At 45.4% G+C, this 22779-nt stretch overlaps 1 protein-coding gene across 1 annotated transcript; it reads right to left on the bottom strand.

Annotated features, from left to right (window-relative positions):
- Positions 1-4462: 4462 nt before the first annotated feature.
- hsd3b1 (hydroxy-delta-5-steroid dehydrogenase, 3 beta- and steroid delta-isomerase 1) lies at positions 4463-22408 on the bottom strand. Its single transcript, XM_060928724.1, has 3 exons — positions 22258-22408; positions 19958-20122; positions 4463-5271 (listed from the first exon to the last, which is right to left on the bottom strand). Exons 1-3 carry the CDS (start codon positions 22406-22408, stop codon positions 4463-4465), a joined length of 1125 nt encoding a protein of 374 aa, XP_060784707.1.
- Positions 22409-22779: the final 371 nt, after the last annotated feature.

Below are 22779 nucleotides of genomic sequence, written 5' to 3'. Positions count from 1 at the left end.
TGGTGTAGTGTTTAGCACTGTCGCCTCACAGCAAGAAGGTCTGGGTTTGAGCCCAGCGCCCGGCGAGGGCCTTTCTGTGTGGAGTTTGCATGTTCTCCCTGTGTCCGTGTGGGTTTCCTCCGGGTGCTCCGGTTTCCCCCACAGTCCAAAGACATGCAGGTTAGGTTAACTCATCTCATTCTCATTATCTCTAGCCGCTTTATCCTTCTACAGGGTCACAGGCAAGCTGGAGCCTATCCCAGCTGACTACGGGCGAAAGGCGGGGTACACCCTGGACAAGTCGCCAGGTCATCACAGGGCTGACACATAGACACAGACAACCATTCACACTCACATTCACACCTACGGTCAATTTAGAGTCACCAGTTAACCTAACCTGCATGTCTTTGGACTGTGGGGGAAACCGGAGCACCCGGAGGAAACCCACGCGGACACGGGGAGAACATGCAAACTCCACACAGAAAGGCCCTCGCCGGCCCCAGGGCTCGAACCCAGGACCTTCTTGCTGTGAGGCGACAGCGCTAACCACTACACCACCGTGCCGCCGGTTAGGTTAACTGGTGACTCTAAATTGACCGTAGGTGTGAATGTGAGTGTGAATGGTTGTCTGTGTCTATGTGTCAGCCCTGTGATGACCTGGTGACTTGTCCAGGGTGTACCCCGCCTTTCGCCCGTAGTCAGCTGGGATAGGCTCCAGCTTGCCTGCGACCCTGTAGAACAGGATAAAGCGGCTAGAGATAATGAGATGAGATGTTTTTTGGGTATGAAGTGCTGGAGGTTCATGTTTAGTTGTACCTGACATGATTAGTGTACACTACACTCTGAACTGACAGACGTGATGAGACATCGAGACACGAATCACCGCAAACCTTTGACGTCTTTTTTCAGATGGTTTCAGATAGTTTAATCCAATTGACTTATAACCAGATGTTATATTATACCTCTTGTAACTACATACATTTCCTATTTTCTTATTAGGTGTTTCTTTTATACTTTTAGTGTGTATATGAAATTTTAGTAGTAGAGTAGCTCTGATTGGTTACTCTGCTACTAGGCTATCAGCTCATATACCGTGAATAGACAACAACAAAATGGTGGAGTGCAGTGGCGGCTGGTAGTCTTTCAAACAGGGGAGGCTGGTCGGTTACGATATTTCCAGATTTTAAAAGAAAAAAGAAACACATCAATTTTGCCCATACTTTTGCCTCTGATCTGGCTGATTGTTGGCAGGGTCACAAACTGAAATAACAGGTTCTTTTGGCCCATTAGCCTACTGTCCAATATACATGATGGTGGTGTTGGGGGGGGGGTATATTTTAACATTTTATATTTTAAAATTGTGGCATGTTGTTTAAAAATTGATCATTATTGAAAGCAGCTCTTTGTCAGGAACCTCAGCAGTAACAGCAGAGTGTTCTGGAATAGGCACAAGCACTGACCTTGGGGAGCCAAACATAGAGCTGGGTGCCACATATTTCATTCAATGACACTTTCCCTATATTTTACTTATTTTGACTGAGAAATGTTTTATTGACAATTTTGATAACCTTTCACTTTTAATCCAGGTCTGTAGTGTGAAATGTTCTCGGCTGTGTTTTTGTTTAAAAATGTTTTCCAAATTGTAGCTGTGTTTAATTCATCTCATCTCATTATCTCTAGCTGCTTTATCCTTCTACAGGGTCGCAGGCAAGCTGGAGCCTATCCCAGCTGACTACGGGCGAAAGGCGGGGTACACCCTGGACAAGTCGCCAGGTCATCACAGGGCTGACACATAGACACAGACAACCATTCACACTCACATTCACACCTACGGTCAATTTAGAGTCACCAGTTAACCTAACCTGCATGTCTTTGGACTGTGGGGGAAACTGGAGCACCCGGAGGAAACCCACGCGGACACGGGGAGAACATGCAAACTCCACACAGAAAGGCCCTCGCCGGCCCCGGGGCTCGAACCCAGGACCTTCTTGCTGTGAGGCGACAGCGCTAACCACTTACACCACTGTGCTGCCCCCAATATAATATACTCAGCATAAACATTTTTAAATAGATTCTATATTTTTGGTCCATCCATGTCCAACAATACATTTTCCTCGTCACTGAACTTGCTGTTAGCCAATTCACTTTCTCGTACCAGGAGAGCTGAAAGGAACAAGTATTATTCCCTACCTTTTTCACCAAGTCAATTTGAGGCGTTGGTCTACCCTGCTCTTTAATTTTAATTTTTTTCTCGAAAGGAAGACTGGCAAATGGCTTCGCCAAAATTAAATCAGCAATGCTTGGCCTCCGTGCGCAGCTTTCTTGCTAGCTGACTAGCCCCCTCAAGTTCAAGTTCAGTCACTCAAATTAAACGAAATTTCTGGAACTAAGATAGCAAACTTGACAACACTATATTTACACTTTATTTACAATGAAAATATATACAAACTAAAAAAGCTGGTAGAAACCGTATGTAATGAATGAAATCTAAATGTAAGCTGATCTCTTACAATACACCACAGCACTTGCGAATCCGCATGGGACTGAACTGAGATTCACCGCTGCCTGTCTATATTTGAAATGAGCTGTCAATCAAAGAAAATATCCGGCCACTTTCACCAATCACCAGTCTCCTCGCGGAAAGCTTAGCCATGTCCCTCTCATTGCCTCCCACTGTGAGGCTGGGAGTCCGTGGGTGGGCGTTTTCGCAGTATTTGTCCAATAATCGTCTTGCATTTTGATATTGAAAAGCGCATAGCTCCCAAATGCCACTGAAGTCCACTGAGGCTGGGCTGCATCGCGCTGTCACGAAGGGGAAAAACTCATGCACACATTAGGCGAACTGGGGAAAGTTATAACGGAATGATTTCGCACTGTAGTTGGGTTGAGCACATATATTTCTATGATTCTGGATCTGAAATAGCAATGTTATAAGGTCGGCTATAACATAAGCCTAGCGCAAATCATCCTACACGATGTTCGTCATTTTTAGAGGAGGCTGAGCCTCCCTCGTTGTCTTAGAGCAATCGCCCGTGGTGGAGTGTGTTGCTGAACCAACCGAGGACAAAATAAAAACTCGACTCGAAGACAAAACCCCCCAAAATACAAAAAAAGCAACAAACTATGGAATAAAAGTATTTGATGGTAAGAATGTATCTTTTTTATTTTTCAAGAATTATTATTATCACATTTTTCACAAATTGCTACTGTCATTTCACTGGTTTGTTTACATTCTAAGTGGAAATGAGTTTGTCGGACGTTTTGTATAAAGTTTTTATTTATCGAATTTGCAAAAATAAAAACGCTCTGTTTCTCAAAATCCAGTGAGTGTGGATATAATAAAACAATTATTCCATTCAATCCAATTGTACATGGTTTATAGCCAACTTGGCACTATGCACATCAACTCATGTATGACTCAATTTCGTGGAGTAACTGTTAAATAAAAAAAAATCCCATATTTTTATATATATATATATATATATATAGTAGTGGTATAACATCATAGAATATTGTATAGATGATACTAGGAGCTTCAGTACATGGGTTTAATATCAACAGGGAGGCAAATTGTTTTTCCCTTTTTTGCTATCTCCTGAACAGTTCATTGACAGTAAACTGAAGTCAAATACAAGCAGTTTCACTTTATTTTCTAACAGTGCATAGGCAGGAAATATAGTGTTGTGATATTTATCTTTTACTGATTAATTTTTTGCATTGATTATATTATGTCAAATAAAAGCAAATCATTCAGATAAAGTAATGTTTACACATATTACATAGTCCACATTTTGGAGCAATAATAAGCATAGTCATGGTTAAAAAAAAAGACAAACAATAAAGCAGGGCGGCACGGTGGTGTAGTGGTTAGTGCTGTAGCCTCACAGCAAGAAGGTCCGGGTTCGAGCCCCGTGGCCGGCGAGGGCCTTTCTGTGTGGAGTTTGCATTTTGTCCGTGTGGGTTTCCTCTGGGTGCTCCGGTTTCCCCCACAGTCCAAAGACATGCAGGTTAGGTTAACTGGTGACTCTAAATTGACCGTAGGTGTGAATGTGAGTGTGAATGGTTGTCTGTGTCTATGTGTCAGCCCTGTGATGACCTGGTGACTTGTCCAGGGTGTACCCCGCCTTTCGCCCGTAGTCAGCTGGGATAGGCTCCAGCTTGCCTGCGACCCTGTAGAAGGATAAAGCGGCTAGAGATAATGAGATGAGACAATAAAGCAAAGCAAAAATAATCTTTAACAAACTAATTTAGATTTGTTCAGCTTAATTAAATGACCTGAATAATGATTTTCTGCAATTAGTAATCTTCTATAATGGCTAAGAGGAATAAATTGTTCTTTTTTAAAACCTCACATTTGAAAGATTTTAGATTTTTGCATGTGGCATTTTACAGGAAAGAATGTTTACAGGAAAGAAATTTAACACTTTAAAGCAACCAAATTCTATTTGAAAATGAGCAAAACAAAAAGTACACTATTGTGGGTTTATTTCATATTGATTTGTTGTCTTTCTCTGGGCAAGACAGATGCTAGCCAATCAGTAGTCCGTTTGCGTGCCTCTTCCCAGTTATAACGAGGAGTGTATCCCAGATCTCGGTGGGCCTTCTCATAAGAGAAGGTGAAAGGTGTGTTTAGCATTATTAAAAGTTGCCTATTCAGTGGTGGGGTAAAGTGTAGAAAGGGATGGAGCAGGACTTGGACAACCTCCATGAGGAAGCAGATGAGGTAAAGAATAAAGAAAGGTAGGAATGGTCTGTCCTGGATGCCAAAGCCAAGTGGTAACAGAACAGCATGGTTGAAGTCAGAATAACTGACAGGTGGAGTGTCATCGGAGATGTAGTAAAAGTTTCCACCAACCACACCTCTCTTCTCTGAATCCTTCAGGGCTCGTGCGGCCTGCAGATGTGCAAGAGTCGCATTTCCCACGTACACAGGATTGACTTTAGCTTCACGTCGTGAAGTCCTCAGTAACACATCACCATTCTGGATTCCATCCCTCATATGACCTAAAGTAAACCGGCAGCCCTCTCCATACATATACATTGGCCTGAGAACACAAGTAGCCAGCCGGCCTCCATTTTGAAGTATTTCACCCTGGGCATTAAGGCATAGCTGTTCAGCTTCCTTTTTGGTCTGGCTGTAGGGAAACTTTAAGTAAGTGTTGTACACTGTGTCCTCATTGCCATTGAGAATAGGGTCACCACGATGATTTGGACCAGCAACCTCAATGCTACTGGTGTATATGAAGGAAGCAACATTCTCCTGGATACATGCCTCTAGAAGCAATTTGGTACCTAGAACAAAAAAAAAAAAGTTTGTTTTTTTTCCTTTCTTTTGGTTTTTGGCATTCAATCACTTAAAGCTCTGTTGCCTCTGTATTAGTGGTAAACTACAATAAGTCTATCTGTATCAATTTCTGTTTTGGCTTCAAATATTTTATCTCTATTCATATTTAAACCTGAAGTGACCTGGAAGTTTTTTTTCTGTCTTTCTTTCTATTTATTTGTTGTTCTTTCTAAAATTAAATATGAACCCTACCACTATGTCCTCAGAAATGGAAAACTTTTGGTAAACAAGTAGAACTTTGATGCCATTACCACCAACAAGTAAAGTCCTTCTTGCTGCTAATTTGTACAGTGTCTTGGAAAAGTATTCATCCCTCTTGATGTTTTTCCTGTTTTGTTGCATTACAAGATGGAATTACAATGGATTTGTGGATGGTTAGCACCATTTGATTTACACAACATGCCTACAGCTTTAAAGGTGCAAATTGTTGTTTTATTGTGACACAAACAATAATTATGATGAAAAAACAGAAATCTGGAGTGTGCATAGGTATTCACTCCCTTTCATATGCAACCCCTAAATAAGAGCTGGTCCAACCAATTCACTTCATAAGTCACATAATTAGTTGATTAAAATCTACCTGTGTGCAATCAAAGTGTCACATGATCTGTCACATGATGTCTGTATAAATCAACCTGTTCTGGAAGGACCCTGACTCTGCAGCACTACTAAGCAAGCAACATGAAAATCAAGGAGCCTCCAAACAGGTCAGAGACAAAGTTATGGAGAAGTGTAGATCAGGGTTGGGTTATAAAAAATATCCCAAACTTTGAATATCCCAGGGAGCACCATTAATTCCATTATAGCAAAATGGAAAGAATATGTCACCACTACAAACCTGACAAGAGAAGGCCGCCCACCAAAACTCACAGACCAGGCAAGGAGGGCATTAATCAGAGATGCAACAAAGACACAGATCAGTGGCGTAGCCAGGATTTTTTACATGGGGGGGCCAAGGATATACAAGGGGTGGCCATGCTGTGACTAAATAAAGGGAGGTCCTCCCCCAAGAAATTTTGAATTAGCTAGATTTGATTTCCTGTATTCTGATGTACCTGGTGGCATATCTGGTGCCTAACTCATGAACAAAACCCATCCGAGCCAAGAGGTCAGAAATTAATGTATTAATTTATGTAACATAAAGCATCTGCAAAACAAAGAAACCATCCAACTTGTTTACTCTAGTTAAGCATCAGGATTTTAACGATCACTACTAAAATGCAAAAGTAAAAACTAAAAGATCACCTGCCCCAGGCACCTGGGAAGTAGTAAGGATATTAGTCAGGCTTGAATAAAGAGTGCTTTGCTAAGGAAAATACTTGTATACTTATACATACAACATATGTAAACACATGTTGTGATATTGTCCATTGTAAGTACTGTACAAACTAAATGTGTTGAGTTACAAAATGTGTGTGTGTGTGTGAGTGAGAGAAAGTGTTACACTGATGTAACACATGACATAGATGAGGTGTAGTGCATGAGTGGTGTGTGCGTGTGAGAGAGAGAGAGGGGGAAAGTATGTGCACTGCATGTAGATATAGATGAGCTGTAGTATACGAACTGTGTGTGTGTGAAGATATGCTGCATGTAAATACAAAAATGTCGGATTCTATGATGATCCATGAGAGGATAAATACCTGATACTCCCTATTAGACAGAATTGAGAAAGCCTTTCGGATGAGAGGTGAAACATTTTCAAGAATCTTCAAGCAAGTCCAGTTGCTCTCTTCTACCAACCACAAAAATGAAGTGCATAAGTTGTGTGTGTGTGTGTGTGTGTGTGTGTGAGAGAGAGTATGTTCAGAGTGCATGAGTGTTGTGTGTTATACGTGAATATAGAAATGTAGTGCATGGGTGGTGTGTGGGTGAGTGTGTGTTCAGAGTGCATGAGTGGTGTGTGTGTGTGTTGAGAGTGCATGAGTTGTATCTTATAGTCAGGGCTTTGAACCAGAATTTTTTTCCTATTGGTTCGTTCCGAACAGAAACGGAATTTTAACGTTTCCGGTTTTGGGTTCCACCATTAAATAGACGTTCCCGAACCGGTTAGAACAAAAAAATTTCGTTCCCGGAACGGTTAATTACGTTCCCTGTCAGCGGTTTAACAAATGTCTATAAAAAGTTATGTCTCTGTCTCATCCAGCTTAAGCCAAATGTAGGCTAATTCTATTACAACCTTCATTAAATAAGACAAGAAATAATTCAAAACAATTATTATTTCAAATGTTGGCGATTTGGATTCTCAGTATGTCTTCCCATCTACACAAACAGAAAAAGTGCCAAAAAAGAAAGATAATTCGTTTAGTGTGTTACCAAAGGCTAGTCAGGCCCTATTGAGGTATTTCACTCACGTGACCAAGTCATGTGATGCTGCCATTTTGGACGGCACGGCTCGAATCAGTTTGAATGCGAGGAAGGCGACAAACGAAAAACATAAAAGAAAAAGGAGCGAGATGCAGAAAACACCTTCACTATCCAGCGACGTAGGGCATTTACAGGGCGAGCAGAGGGAGAGGTATTTGCAAAAATTGAGGTTAGCAGGCTTAGAGAATGACATTTACCTGCTTCCACCAGGATTGTTCACTGACAGCTAAGATTTGTTCACATTTTCATTTACTTTCGGTCCTCAGGATAAACAAAATGTTATTAAATGTCATTGAAATAACTTCTTAGTCTGTTGAGACATGGCCCGTTATAAGTTTTTCCTTTACTGTATTTACTAGTTTACTGAGCGCGCTCCGGGGCTGGCTGGCCGGCTAGCTAGCGCTCCGGGGCTCGCTGGCTCAGTAAACTAGTAAATCCAGTAAAGGAAAAACTTGAGACTGAAAGGTTTTAACAGTCATCCAAATGACTGAACGTAAACATTGCTACAGTAACATACTAGCTACTGTTGTTGACATTAGCTAGCTTGCCGTCCAAAATGGCGGACACCGGGGCGTCACGTGACCCTGTGACATCAGGTGAAATACCTCAATAGAGGGCTACCGCATGACGTCACCGCGCCGCGAGATTTTGTTAGGCGCCTGTAAGAGACCCTACGTGTGGGTGGAGCACAGAGGACGGCAGAACAGAGATCAGGTTTTATAAAGGGCTTTATTGCCACACTTTTCAGTATAACAATGACAGACACACAACCGGCGTCTGGTTCAGGGCTGAGCTCCTTCTGCTCTCGCTCTCCCTCCTGATATAGGGCGCAGTCACTGGGAAGACACACAAACAGGTTAATTGCTCTCAGGTGGCGTGATTCTGCCACTTACCTTCCCTGACTCCGCCCTCCTGTCACAGACCGGCGCTTGACCACGCCCCCGCTGCCACATACCCCCACCGCCCGACTCAGGCCGGGCGGCCGTCCGGCCTGCAGCCGACTCCCCCCCCCCTTGACGGGAGAGGAAGTCCGCCACGACCATCTGCGCCCCCGGCCTGTGGACCACCTTGAAATTAAAGGGTTGGAGCGCCAGATACCAACGGGTGATCCGCGCGTTGGCATCTTTCATGCGGTGGAGCCACTGGAGGGGCGCGTGGTCCGAACAGAGGGTGAAAGGGCGCCCCAGCAGGTAGTACCGGAGGGCAAGAACCGCCCACTTGATGGCCAGACACTCTTTCTCTATGGTGCTGTAGCGCCCCTCACGCACCGACAGCTTCCTGCTGATATACAGGACAGGGCGGTCCTCCCCCTCCACCTCCTGGGACAAAACCGCCCCCAGCCCTCTGTCCGACGCATCGGTCTGCAACATAAAAGGGAGAGAAAAGTCAGGGGAGTGTAGAAGTGGCCCCCCACACAGTGCAGCCTTTACCTCTGAGAAAGCCCGCTGGCACTGCTCCGTCCACTGGACCGGATCTGGTGCCCCCTTTTTAGTGAGATCAGTCAGCGGGCTGGTGACGTCCGAATAATTAGGTATAAACCTGCGATAATAGCCAGCCAGCCCCAGGAACTGTCTCACCCCCTTTTTGGTCTTGGGCCTCGGGCAGGCCGCAATTGCTGCCGTCTTATTAATTTGGGGACGCACCTGCCCGTTGCCCAAGTGGAAGCCCAGATACCGTACTTCCACCCGCCCAATCGCACACTTCTTTGGGTTGGCTGTGAGCCCCGCTCGCCTCAGCGACCTAAGGACGGCCCTCAGATGTTCGAGGTGCCGCTGCCAGTCATTGCTATAGATGATTATGTCATCTAAATATGCTGCCGCATATGTGGCGTGAGGGCGGAGGACTCTGTCCATCAGCCGCTGAAACGTTGCGGGGGCCCCAAACAGCCCAAACGGAAGGGTGACGAATTGGTGTAAACCAAACGGTGTGGAAAAGGCCGTTTTTTCTCGGGATAGTGGAGTCAAGGGGATCTGCCAATATCCCTTCGTCAAATCCAGTGTCGAATAAAAGCGAGCAGTGCCGAGTCGATCGAGCAACTCATCAATACGAGGCATTGGGTACGCGTCGAATTTAGACACCGCGTTGACTTTTCTATAGTCCACACAGAACCGGACCGACCCGTCGGCCTTGGGTACCAAGACCACCGGGCTGCTCCAGTCACTGTAGGACTCCTCGACGATGCCCATTTCGAGCATGGTCTGAAGTTCTTCCCGAACCACCTTTTTTTTGTGTTCAGGTAGCCTGTAAGGGCGGCTACGCACTACCACCCCCGGGGGCGTCTCTATGTGGTGCTCTATGAGGTTAGTGCGACCGGGCAGGGGCGAGAACACATCCGAAAACTCGGTCTGCAACTGGGCGACCTCCGTGAGTTGGGTCGGGGAGAGGTGGTCTCCACAGGGGACCGGAGAGGTACGTGATGCCAATGTCCCTTTTTGAACCTCCGGCCCCAGCTCCGCCTTCTCTGGAACTACCGACACCAACGCCACGGGGACCTCCTCGTTCCAGAGTTTAAGCAGGTTGAGGTGGTAAATCTGTAGCGCCCCACCCCTGTCCGTTCGCCTCACCTCATAGTCGACGTCCCCGACTCGCCGTGTGACCTCAAAGGGTCCTTGCCACTTGGCGATCAATTTGGAGCTCGACGTGGGCAACAGTACGAGTACCTTATCTCCCGGAGTGAACTCTCTAAGGCGCGTACCCTTGTTGTACAGGCGGGCTTGCCGTTCCTGGGCCTGCCGCAAATTCTCCTGAGTTAGGTGGGTGAGCGTGTGGAGTTTTGCACGCAGGTCCATAACGTACTGAATTTCGTTCTTACTTTGTGAAGGTCCCTCCTCCCAATTTTCCCGCAGCACGTCCAGGATGCCGCGCGGCTTACGCCCATATAATAATTCAAACGGGGAGAACCCCGTGGAGGCTTGGGGGACCTCTCGCACTGAGAACAGCAAGGGTTCGAGCCACTTATCCCAGTTACGTGCGTCCTCACTTACGAATTTTTTAATAATATTTTTGAGGGTGCGGTTGAATCGTTCCACTAAACCGTCCGTTTGTGGGTGATACACGCTGGTGCGGATCGGCTTAATCCCCAATAACCCATACAGTTCGCGCAGTGTTCGTGACATAAACGTAGTGCCTTGATCAGTCAGAATCTCTTTCGGGATTCCAACTCGGGAGATGACGCGGAAGAGTGCCTCTGCAATACTGCGTGCTGAGATATTGCGCAGAGGCACTGCTTCCGGGTATCGCGTTGCATAGTCCACCAGAACTAATATAAAGCGGTACCCTCGTGTTGACCGATCTAATGGCCCGACGAGATCCATCCCAATTCTCTCAAACGGGGTCTCGATTAACGGTAGAGGGCGCAAAGGCGCTTTTGGAATGGCCGCTGGGTTTACTAACTGGCATTCGCGGCATGCCGTACACCACCTACGGACATCGCCGCGAATCCCCGGCCAATAGAAACGGGCCATTATTCGGGCTAGTGTCTTATCCTGCCCTAAGTGTCCAGCCATGGGATTAAAGTGAGCCGCCTGGAATACCAATTCCCGGCGGCTCTTCGGAATTAAAAGCTGCGTGACTCGCTCTTTCGTTTGAGTGTCCTGCGTCACTCGGTATAATCTATCCTTCATAATCGCGAAGTAGGGGAAGGACGGGGTGGCGTTCGGCTGGAGCGTTTGACCATCGATTACTCTCACTTGGTCAAACGCATGCCGCAGAGTCTCGTCTCGCGACTGCTCTAATGGGAAATCCGCGAGGGATTCCCCAATAGAGAGAGGAGGAGCCGGCGGCTCCTCACTCTGACGCGGAGATGACGTAGACGGCTCTGTGACAGCTGCTCCCGCCAAAGCGACACCGGGACCTCCCCCTGTCAAATGGCAGGACCCACTCTCGACTAGGCGTGTCATTAAACCCCGAAATCCCGGCCAATCAGTCCCCAAAATTAGAGAGTGGGTAAGGCGAGGATTAACCGCCGCCTTTACTATGAATTTTTCCCCTCTGAAAATAATGTGGACCGACACCAAAGGGTAGCTGTGAACATCCCCGTGCACACATAACACCTTCACCCCTTGTGCTCCCCCCAATGCCTCGTTTTGAACCAGGCTTTGGCGAATTGAGGTCTGATTACAACCAGAATCCACCAACGCCTGATATGTAGCCCCTTGGATACTCACCGGTATGCGATACGCTCCGGCCCGATCGAGGGCGGCCTCTGGCGCGTCGGGGATCCGAACCACCGCGCCCACTTCCATTGCCGTGCACTGCTGTTGAAGGTGGCCCGGTTCCCCGCAGCGCCAGCAAACCGGCCCGGGCTTTCCCTCTGCACCGGTGATCTGGGGTTCACTCACCTGAGGTGGGGGAGAGACAGACACAGAAGGGAGAAACGGGAGGGCACCGCGGGTGCGGCGGGCCGGCTGGGGGGGTGCCGGCCCCCGCCTCCGCGGAGGGGGAATGGGGCGAGGACAGGACACAGGAGGAGGGGGAGAAAGAGAGAGAGAAGAGGAGAGAAGAGATGCCATCTGCTGTCCTGCCGCCGGGACAGCCGCCAGATGATCCTCCGCCAGCTCGACTGCCTGATCCAGCGACGCCGGGCGGTGGCACTGGACCCACTCCGCGGTTCCGGCTGGTAAGCGGGCGATGAACTGTTCCAGTACCACCTGGTCGACGATTCCCTCGGCGTCGCGATCGTTGGCCCTCAGCCACCGCCAGCAGGCGTCCCGGAGCTGCTGGCCGAACGCGAGCGGCCGGCCGACTTCCTCCAGTCGCAGCGCGCGGAAGCGCTGGCGCTGTTGCTCCGGTGTGCGCCCCACGCGCTGGAGGACGGCCCGGCGGAGGTCCGCGAAGGCCAGCCGGCGGTCGGCGGGGAGCTGTAGCGCGGCCAGCTGTGCCTCTCCCGTGAGCAGGGGGAGGAGGCGCGCCGCGCGCTGCTCCATCGGCCACCCCGAGGCTTCGGCGACCTGTTCAAACAACGTGATGAACGCCTCGGGGTCGTCCTGCGGGCCCATCTTGGTGACAATGAGGGGAGACGGGCCCGCGGCCGGAGCGCTGGTGGACCCCGCCGACGCGAGGAGATGCCGGAACGCCTCGCGATCTTCCTGCTGGGCCAGCACCAGGGCTTCGAAGCGCTGCTCCTGCTCCTTTCGGAGCGTAACGAGTGCCTGGTGCTGGCTTTGCTGAGCCGTGGCGAGGGCGTGGACCAGATCGGCGAACGGGGAGGATTCCATGGGGCTGCTGGTTTGGTGCTCCACTGTCCCGGGTTCCGGCACCACTGTAAGAGACCCTACGTGTGGGTGGAGCACAGAGGACGGCAGAACAGAGATCAGGTTTTATAAAGGGCTTTATTGCCACACTTTTCAGTATAACAATGACAGACACACAACCGGCGTCTGGTTCAGGGCTGAGCTCCTTCTGCTCTCGCTCTCCCTCCTGATATAGGGCGCAGTCACTGGGAAGACACACAAACAGGTTAATTGCTCTCAGGTGGCGTGATTCTGCCACTTACCTTCCCTGACTCCGCCCTCCTGTCACAGACCGGCGCTTGACCACGCCCCCGCTGCCACAGCGCCATATTGGAAGACCAAGTACACATCTATGCAAGTACATACATACATAAAACAAACTACAGCTGAAATGTAGCCAGGGCCGGTTCTGCCCTAATCTGGACCCGGGTGCAACATCGCGCAAACCCCCCCCCCCCCCCCCAAAAAAAAAAAACACACCAGTCTAAATCAGGACAACCATCACATAACTATAAACATTTTATATCAACTATTTTAACTAAATGGGCTATAATAAATAAGCCTGCAGGCAGCCACGGCGGGCTGCCTCAGAAAAGTAACCATTTGTCCTACCTTAAAACTCGTTTTGCATTTTCTGCCTCCTTTTTTGTATTTTCGACCCTCCGTTTATTTTCTTTCCTTTTCTGAAAACCCGATTTGTGTCCAGACATTTTGTTCTGCTACCAACGAACTAACTCGTCAGGTCTCGTCTCTCGAGCCCGCGATGATTCCCGTGGGAAGGGCAACAACTGATACATTTTTACAAACAGCCAATAGGGAGGTTGCATCGTTCAGGCTCTTCTTTGCTCAGACACTCAGTAATGGAGACGTGATAGTAGTCCACCTTCCCGCTCTCTCCATTCAGTCAGCGAACGTCATACAGGAAGTGAACCCCAGCGGGTCATAGAAACTTGCGCAGGAGAAGAATGGCTTTTTTATTTGTAGGCTACGGAAACGTTGAGGAACGAAATAAAAACTGGTATTAACCGGTTACCATTTATTTTTAATAAGCGTTTCTGTTCCGGAACATAAAAAATAATAAAGTTTCTGGTTTCGTTTCTGTTCCATGTGAAATAGAAAAAGTTCCCGGTTTTCGTTTTCGTTCCTTGAACCGGTTCAAAGCCCTGCTTATAGTGAGTGAGAGAAAGACAGTGTGTGTTAAGAGTGTGAAGTACGTGTTCATATATGAAAGAGAGAGCGTGTTAAGACAGTGCATGAGTGTTACATTTAAATATAAAAATTTAGTGCATGAGTTGTGTGTCTGTGTTGTGTATGAATGTTATATGTAAATATAGAAATGTAGTGCACAAATTGTGTGTGAGAGTGAGATAGTGTGTTAAGAGAGTGCATAAGTGTTGTGTATGAGTGAGTGTGTTACATGTAAATATAGAAATGTGGTGCATGAGGGGGTAGGGGGAGAGTGTGTGAGAGAGGGGGGGGTAGGGGGAGTGTGTGTGTGTGTGTGTGAGAGAGAGGGGTAGGGGGAGAGTGTGTGTTGAGAGAATGCATGAGTGTTGTGTATGTATGAGTGTGACAATTATTAATCAATGTGTACTCCCACCAGTAACACACATCTCACACACATTAATATAAACATCACACAACATCTCTATATTTTCTCTATATCTATCTAGTATCTGTGTGTGCACACAGCACAAATCCCACTGTAGCTGGATATCTATAAAGACGCATATTTATCTATCCGGTTGCATTTACATGTAAACGAAGGTTTCAGTCACTGAAAACGGATACTTTCAAAAACCCCGGGCAGAGTGGAGATTTCTGGAAACTCGGGAGATTTCTGGAACTCTGAATTGTCTGAGGACAGAATTGTAACTGTATGTCTACAAAGTGAGAACTTGAGAGTATAAGAGATGAATAACTTGCATCCCAAATTAATTGCACGTTCACGTAGTTCGTAGGTTGTTGTGTTGTTGGACTAGAGCATGACTATCTGATACCACCACCGTCACGACAACCTGCTCATCCACCTGCTGCTTGAATGCGCAAAATGTTTGTGTTACGGTAATCAGTGTTGTGCAAGTTCACACTTTTTTTGAACTAGTTCAAGTTCAGTTCAAACATGTTAAAAGTGAACTGTTCACGTTCATAGTTCAGTTTTAATTCTGAACTAGTTCAAAGTTCAGTTCATTTTACTTTTAGGTGGGATATGAAAATATAAAATCATATGCTACATTCTAGCTCAAAACTACTCACATATTATAGATATTATATTCTATCACACAAAATGGAAGTTATTGTACATTCTCATCTCATTATCTCTAGCCGCTTTATCCTTCTACAGGGTCGCAGGCAAGCTGGAGCCTATCCCAGCTGACTACGGGCGAAAGGCGGGGTACACCCTGGACAAGTCGCCAGGTCATCACAGGGCTGACACATAGACAAAGACAACCATTCACATTCACACCTACGGTCAATTTAGAGTCACCAGTCAACCTAACCTGCATGTCTTTGGACTGTGGGGGAAACCGGAGCACCCGGAGGAAACCCACGCGGACACGGGGAGAACATGCAAACTCCACACAGAAAGGCCCTCGCCGGCCCCGGGGCTCGAACCCAGGACCTTCTTGCTGTGAGGCGACAGCGCTAACCACTACACCACCGTGCCGCCCATTGTACATACTATATATGGAAAAAAGGACAAAATATTTTGATTTCTTCACTGACTCAACCACTGCTACCAAAACGTTACACGTGACTTCAAACAAATGCTTTCAGTTTCAACTAACAGTAACTTCTAATAAACGACAACTAGACTTCCTCATAAATGTGTGTTTCTAAAAAGATGACTGCCAATATGTATATACACTGAAGGAGTGCTATTTTAAGATCCATATCAACAGCATTGACCATATCAACCATATTGATCAGACAGAGGGATGCATGCTCAAGGGCTTTTTATTTCTCAAAATACAAAACAGGAAAACTTCAGATAGCCTCATTCTTCAGTACACATGTGTATGCACACAACAATCAAATTTCTAAAATTATTTGGCATTGTACTCATCTGTGTTCTCCGTGCCGCTACTTGAACTTTCACTGGCCATGTTGCTGTGAGTGTGCGCCGGCTGTGGTGTGCGCGCTGTCTGCTGCCTGTAGCTAGGGAACGCTGGGTTACGCCTACTCTGCTCTGCTGCATCATGGGTAACGTAGTATGGAGCCAAATCATAGAGCCATCCACTATATCCGGCTTCACACTACGTTATCCATGATGCATTGCACACATGCGGCACCTCAGGGCAGTGAGTGACAACATCAGACTGACAGTGAAGTAGTAGAACGTAAAATATCTTGCAAGTAGACGTGCCACTCGATTCATCAGGTTTCATGTTTCGTTCATCTTCATGTTTGTCGTTCATGTCGCATAATTTGAACGAATTCACGTTCAAGTTCTTTCATTACAAAGTTGTTGCGTTCAGTTCAAAGTTCATGGAAAAACGAGCGTGTTCAGTGAATGCGTTCTTTTGAACATGTTCATGCACAACACTGACGGTAATATGCATCCCCGCAGAAACCAAATAGGCGGAACAAAAATCCAGCGGGCAGAACTAACATTTCATGGGACATATCGGTTTTATAAATTTTATTGTCCGCCCCTGGGGTGGCCAGGTCGGGGCCAAGGCGTGCCCTGGGGTGGCCACAGCCCCCTCTGGCCACCCCTTAGCTCCGCCCCTGCCAAAGATAACACTGAAGGAGCTGCAAAGATCCACAGTGGAGATGGGAGTATCTGTCCATAGGACCACTTTAAGCCATATGATCCACAAAGTGGGGCTTTATGGAAGAGTGGCCAGAAAAAAGTAATTGCTGAAGAAAACACGTTTGGAGTTTGCCCAACAGCATGTGGCAGACTCCCCAAACACACGGAAGAAGATTCTCTGCTCAAATGAGACCAAATTTGATCTTTTTGGCCATCATGGGAAACGCCACATCATGCAAACCCAACACCCTGAGAACACCATTCCTACAGTGAAGCATGGTGGTGGCAGCATCATGCTGTGGGGATATTTTTTATCTGCAGGGACAGGAAAGCTGGTCAGGACTGAAGGAAAGATGGATGGCACTAAATACAGGGCAGTTCTGGAGGAAAACCTGTTTGAGTCAGCCAGAGGTTTGAAACTGGGACAAAGGTTCACATTCCAGCAGGATAATGACCCTAAACATACTGCTAAAGCTACACTGGAGTTGTTTAAAGGGATCATATTTAAATGTCTTGGAATGGCCTAATGAAAGTCCAGACCTCAATCCAGTTGAGAATCTGTGGCATAACTTAAAGATTGCTGTATACCAATCCAGCCCATCTAACTTGAAGGAGTTGGAACAGTTTTGCCTTGAGGAATGGGCAAATAGCTCAGTGGCTAGATGTGCTAAGCTAATAGAGACGTACCCCAAGAGACTTGCAGCTGTAATTGCAGCAAAAGGTGGCTCTACAAAGTATTGACTGTGGGGGGTGAATACCTATGCACACTCCAGATTTCTGTTTTTTTCATCTTAATTATTGTTTGTGTCACAATAAAACAATTTTCACCTTTAAAGTTGTAGGCATGTTGTGTAAATCAAATGGTGCTAAATCCCCCAAATGTATTTTAATTCTAGCTTGTAATATGACAACAGGACAAACACAAAGGGGGATGAATACTTTTGCAAGGCACTGTATACTTCAAATACTCTTAAATATATACTTCTACAGGAAGGAACCTACTGAAGAAAAATTTCAGATGTTGATGTGTATATCCAAGATATAATCAGTTTATCTGCAGTGATAATTCCATATACATCCTACAAATATTCAACCACTTTTTTTGTTTACCACATAATTCCATACATGTTCCATATCTGTTATTTTATAGTTTTGAGGTCTTCAGTATTGTTCTACAATGTAGAAAATAGACAATATGCAGAAAAACCCAGGGGCGCAGATAGGATTTTTGAACTGGGGGGGACTGAGCTGTCAGCAAATGATTCCATTTTGTGTGTGTATATATATATATATATATATAATATTATATACTACCGTTCAAAAGTTTGGGGTCACTTTGAAATGTCCTTATTTTTGAAAGAAAAGCACTGTTCTTTTCAATGAAGATCACTTTAAACTAATCAGAAATACACTATACATTGCTAATGTGGTAAATGACTATTCTAGCTGCAAATGTCTGGTTTTTGGTGCAATATCTCCATAGGTGTATAGAGGCCCATTTCCAGCAACTCTCACTCCAGTGTTCTAATGGTACAATGTGTTTGCTCATTGCCTCAGAAGGCTAATGGATGATTAGAAAACCCTTGTACAATCATGTTAGCACAGCTGAAAACAGTTGAGCTCTTTAGAGAAGCTATAAAACTGACCTTCCTTTGAGCAGATTGAGTTTCTGGAGCATCACATTTGTGGGGTCGATTAAATGCTCAAAATGGCCAGAAAAATGTCTTGACTATATTTTCTATTCATTTTACAAATTATGGTGGTAAATAAAAGTGTGACTTTTCATGGAAAACACAAAATTGTCTGGGTGACCCCAAACTTTTGAATGGTAGTGTGTATACATGTTATTTCACCTCCCTCACTGCCATCACCAGGAACTACCTGCAGGCCAGGACAATGATAACATTTTAACATAGCCTATGGAAATCCAAAGTTTACACATTATCATCACGCACAGAAATTGCAAAACTAGTTTTAAAACCGCTAAGTTCCAACTGTTAAAGATAGCGAGAGGCTGGGCTCCGTGTGTGTGTGTGTAAAGTGTAAACCAGTGCATCCTGACTTTCTAACTATGCCTGTGTGTTGCGTGAGCGGCAGTCAGTCAACAACTCTTCGCAAAGTTTCCTTATGAAACAATATGCTCGCTGAAATTATGGCAGGGAACGCCAGATTAAACATTAAAACTGCCTTCTGAGCACTGTATCTACAGGCTACCACCGAAAGAAGGAGGCTACCAGAAAGGCATCTCTACTCCGTACGATTTTACTTTCACTACGACATTACTTTGAACAGACGATCAAAAAATTGCAAGGTGATATGATAAAGTAAGGCACAGTTTACTTGCAGTCGGTTTTTTTTTTTTGAAAAAACGATGCAATCGTTTTCTGCCTTTTGGCACCCTTCATCATGCCGTGTTGGGGTCCTGAACTAGGAGGCGCTGTCCCTGATATGCCTGTCAAACTTGTTATGGGTAACCATAGCAACCAAGCTCGAGCTCGCAACCTGTGCAGTCTGCGCAGTTGCAACTATGTATGTACTGCTGTGCACCTCAATAAACCGAATGGTAATTAGTCTTTTGATTTTTCCGTGAGGTTTGCCTTATGCAAAGAAAGACAGCATAGACGTTTTTTCCTCCCTATAAGTGGGGCGGACCGAACGAGGTGAATTTAAATCTGGGTGGGACGAATCCCCCCCCCTCTATCTGCGCCCGTGGAAAAACCTATGAATGAGTAGGTGTGTCCAAACTTTTGACTGGTACTGTATTTATTTAAAAAAAAAAAACACACACACACACCACCACAACAACAAAAACCCTCAACCATTGTAACCTAGACCAGGTTGTTACTAAGAATGAATGATTAACTGCAGAACATGCATGGTCATTCAGCATTTAATCATTCATTAAATCATTCATTCACTTAGTAACTATCTGGTCAGGGTCATAGTGGTTTAGGTTTTGGGAAATGGAACCATTTCTAATGTATTCATATTTGGTTGGTTATATCTCTAATCTGTATATATTAACTGTTATGGTTGGTGTTTTGTATCCACTCCTTGCACAGGCTTTCTCTACCTCATGTGCTTAACTTTATTTGTAGCAACAGATTAATAGGATTCAAACGTCATTCAATCAATTTCATGATGGGATTTGAGATTTGTTGATTGCATTATCTTATAGATATAAAAAGAATATAAACCTATGCCCTTAGATACAGGCTAAAGAAAAGGCTAAAGAATACAGGGTAAATAAAAAACAAGGCAACTCAACAAATAACCCCTCACCTTTCACATTTACCTCATACAGTTCACTATATTTAATAGCTCCAGTGACATCGATGAGAGAGGCAGTGTGGAAAACGATGGATGCTCCTTTACAGATTTTCTTCAGCAGGTCACTGTCCCTGATGTCTCCTTCAAACGTACTCAGCTTTGTCTCACCCTGGCAATCTAATAACCACAACCAGTAAACGTGTTACAAATTATTGTGAAATATTCTGCTGTTTGTTCTCTGAAGACTTTATCCAAAGCTAAAAACAAAATGACAGGTACATGTAGTTTATCATGTTGTACAATGTCTTGCAAAAGTATTCATCCCCCTTGGTGTTTGTCCTGTTTTGTCGCATTACAAGCTAGAATTAAAATGGATTTTTTTTTTTGGGGGGGGGTTAACAACACCATTTGATTTACACAGCATGCCTACAACTTTAAAGGTGCAAATTAGTTTTTTTTTTATTATTATGACACAAACAATAATGAAGATGAAAAAACAGAAATCTGGAGTGTGCATAGGTATTCACCCCCCAAAGTCAATACTTTGTAGAGCCACCTTTTCCTGGAATTACAGCTGCAAGTCTCTTGGGGTACGTCTCTATTAGCTTAGCACATCTAGCCACTGGGATTTTTGCCCATTCCTCAAGGCAAAACTGCTCCAACTCCTTCAAGTTAGATGGGCTGTGTTGGTGTACAGCAATCTTCAAGTTACAGTATGCCACAGATTCTCAATTGAATTGGATTGAGGTCTGGGCTTTGACAAGGCTGTTCCAAGACATTTAAATGTTGCCCTTTAAACAACTCCAGTGTAGCTTTAGCAGTATGTTTAGGGTCATTTTCCTGCTGGAATGTGAACTTTCATCTCAGTCTCAAACCTCTGGCCGACTCAAACAGGTTTTCCTCCAGAAGTGCCCTGTATTTAGTGCCAGAGCATTTTCTTCCATGTGTTTGGGGAGTCTGCCACATGTTGTGCAAACTCCAAATGTGTTTCCTTAAGCAATGGCTTTTTTTCTGGCCACTCTTCCATGAAGCCCTGCTCTGTGGAGTGGTGTACGGCTTAAAGTGGTCCTATGGACAGATACTCCCATCTCTGCTGTAGATCTTTGCAGCTCCTTCAGTGTTATCTTTGGTGTCTTTGTTGCATCTCTGATTAATGCCCTCCTTGCCTGGCCTGTGAGTTTTGGTGGGTGGCCTTCTCTTGTCAGGTTTGTAGTGGTGACATATTCTTTCCATTTTTGCTATAATGGATTTAATGGTGCTCCCTGGGATATTCAAAGTTTGGGATATTTTTTATAACCCAACCCTGATCTACACTTCTCCACAACTTTGTCTCTGACCTGTTTGGATGCTCCTTGGTTGTCATGTTGCTTGCTTAGTAGTGTTGCAGAGTCAGGGTCCTTCCAGAACAGGTTGATTTTATACAGACATCATGTGAAAGATCATGTGGCACTCTTGCACACAGGTGGATGTTAATCAACTAATTATGTGACTTATGAAGTGAATTGGTTGGACCAGCTCTTATTTAAGGGTTTCATACGAAAGGGGGTGAATACCTATGCACACTCCAGATTTCTGTTTTTTCATCTTAATTATTGTTTGTGTCACAATAAAACAACATTTTGCACCTTTTAAAGTGGTAGGCATGTTGTGTAAATCAAATGGTGCTAACCCTCCAAAAAGCCATTGTAATTCCATCTTGTAATGCGACAAAACAGGACAAAAACCAAGCGGGAGAAATACTTTTGCAAGACACTGTACATCTCATTTTTTTGAGCAATATACTCTCAATACTGTCAACAATACTTCACATACTGTTATACCTACTGTATATGACTGCTGAGAATGTCTCATCTCATTATCTCTAGCCGCTTTATCCTGTTCTACAGGGTCGCAGGCAAGCTGGAGCCTATCCCAGCTGACTACGGGTGAAAGGCGGGGTACACCCTGGACAAGTCGCCAGGTCATCACAGGGCTGACACATAGACACAGACAACCATTCACACTCACATTCACACCTACGGTCAATTTAGAGTCACCAGTTAACCTAACGTGCATGTCTTTGGGCTGTGGGGGAAACCGGAGCACCCGGAGAAAACCCACACGGACAAGGGGAGAATATGCAAACTCCACACAGAAAGGCCCTCGCCGGCCACGGGGCTCGAACCCGGACCTTCTTGCTGTGAGGCGACAGCGCTAACCACTACACCACCGTGTCGCCCCTGCTGAGAATGTAATGTAAAAAAAAAAAAAGCACAGCACGGGTTTGTCAGTAAATTAGATAGAAAGGTTAAAAAGTCAGGATTGACATTTACCTTCTAGTGACTGTGTGAGTTCAGGTCGAATACATCTGTCTAACAGTCGAATCTCTGCAAAATTCTCTTCCTCTAGTAGCAGCTTAACTAGCTTTCCTCCGAGAAAGCCGTATGCTCCTGTTACCACACACACATCTCCAGTGAAAGACATACCGTAGCTATAGTTTCTGCTGCCTAGAATATTCCAGAGACAAGAAACAAAAGACTGCTAAGACACTCGGGGATTAGAAGGAAAATGCCGATGTCTGGAGGCTCACAGAGTGATGAGAAGGGAGGCATGATTTTAAGCTTTCTGCCAAGGACAAATCCAATGCCACTTTAGAGATTAGAAGGCCGGGAGAAAAGCAGTCTGAGAGAACTAAACTCAAGGTTATAATGGTCAGAGGCCTTTTTTTTCAGTGTCTATTTGAAGGATCGTCATGCCCTATTTTAAATACAGTGTGACAAATGAGGGCGGCACGGTGGTGTAGTGTTTAGCACTGTCGCCTCACAACAAGAAGGTCCGGGTTCGAGCCCAGTGGC

Source organism: Neoarius graeffei, chromosome 9, assembly GCF_027579695.1.
Source record: "Neoarius graeffei isolate fNeoGra1 chromosome 9, fNeoGra1.pri, whole genome shotgun sequence".
In the NCBI taxonomy this organism is placed as follows: domain Eukaryota; kingdom Metazoa; phylum Chordata; class Actinopteri; order Siluriformes; family Ariidae; genus Neoarius; species Neoarius graeffei.
This window is presented reverse-complemented; position numbering and strand designations above follow the sequence as displayed.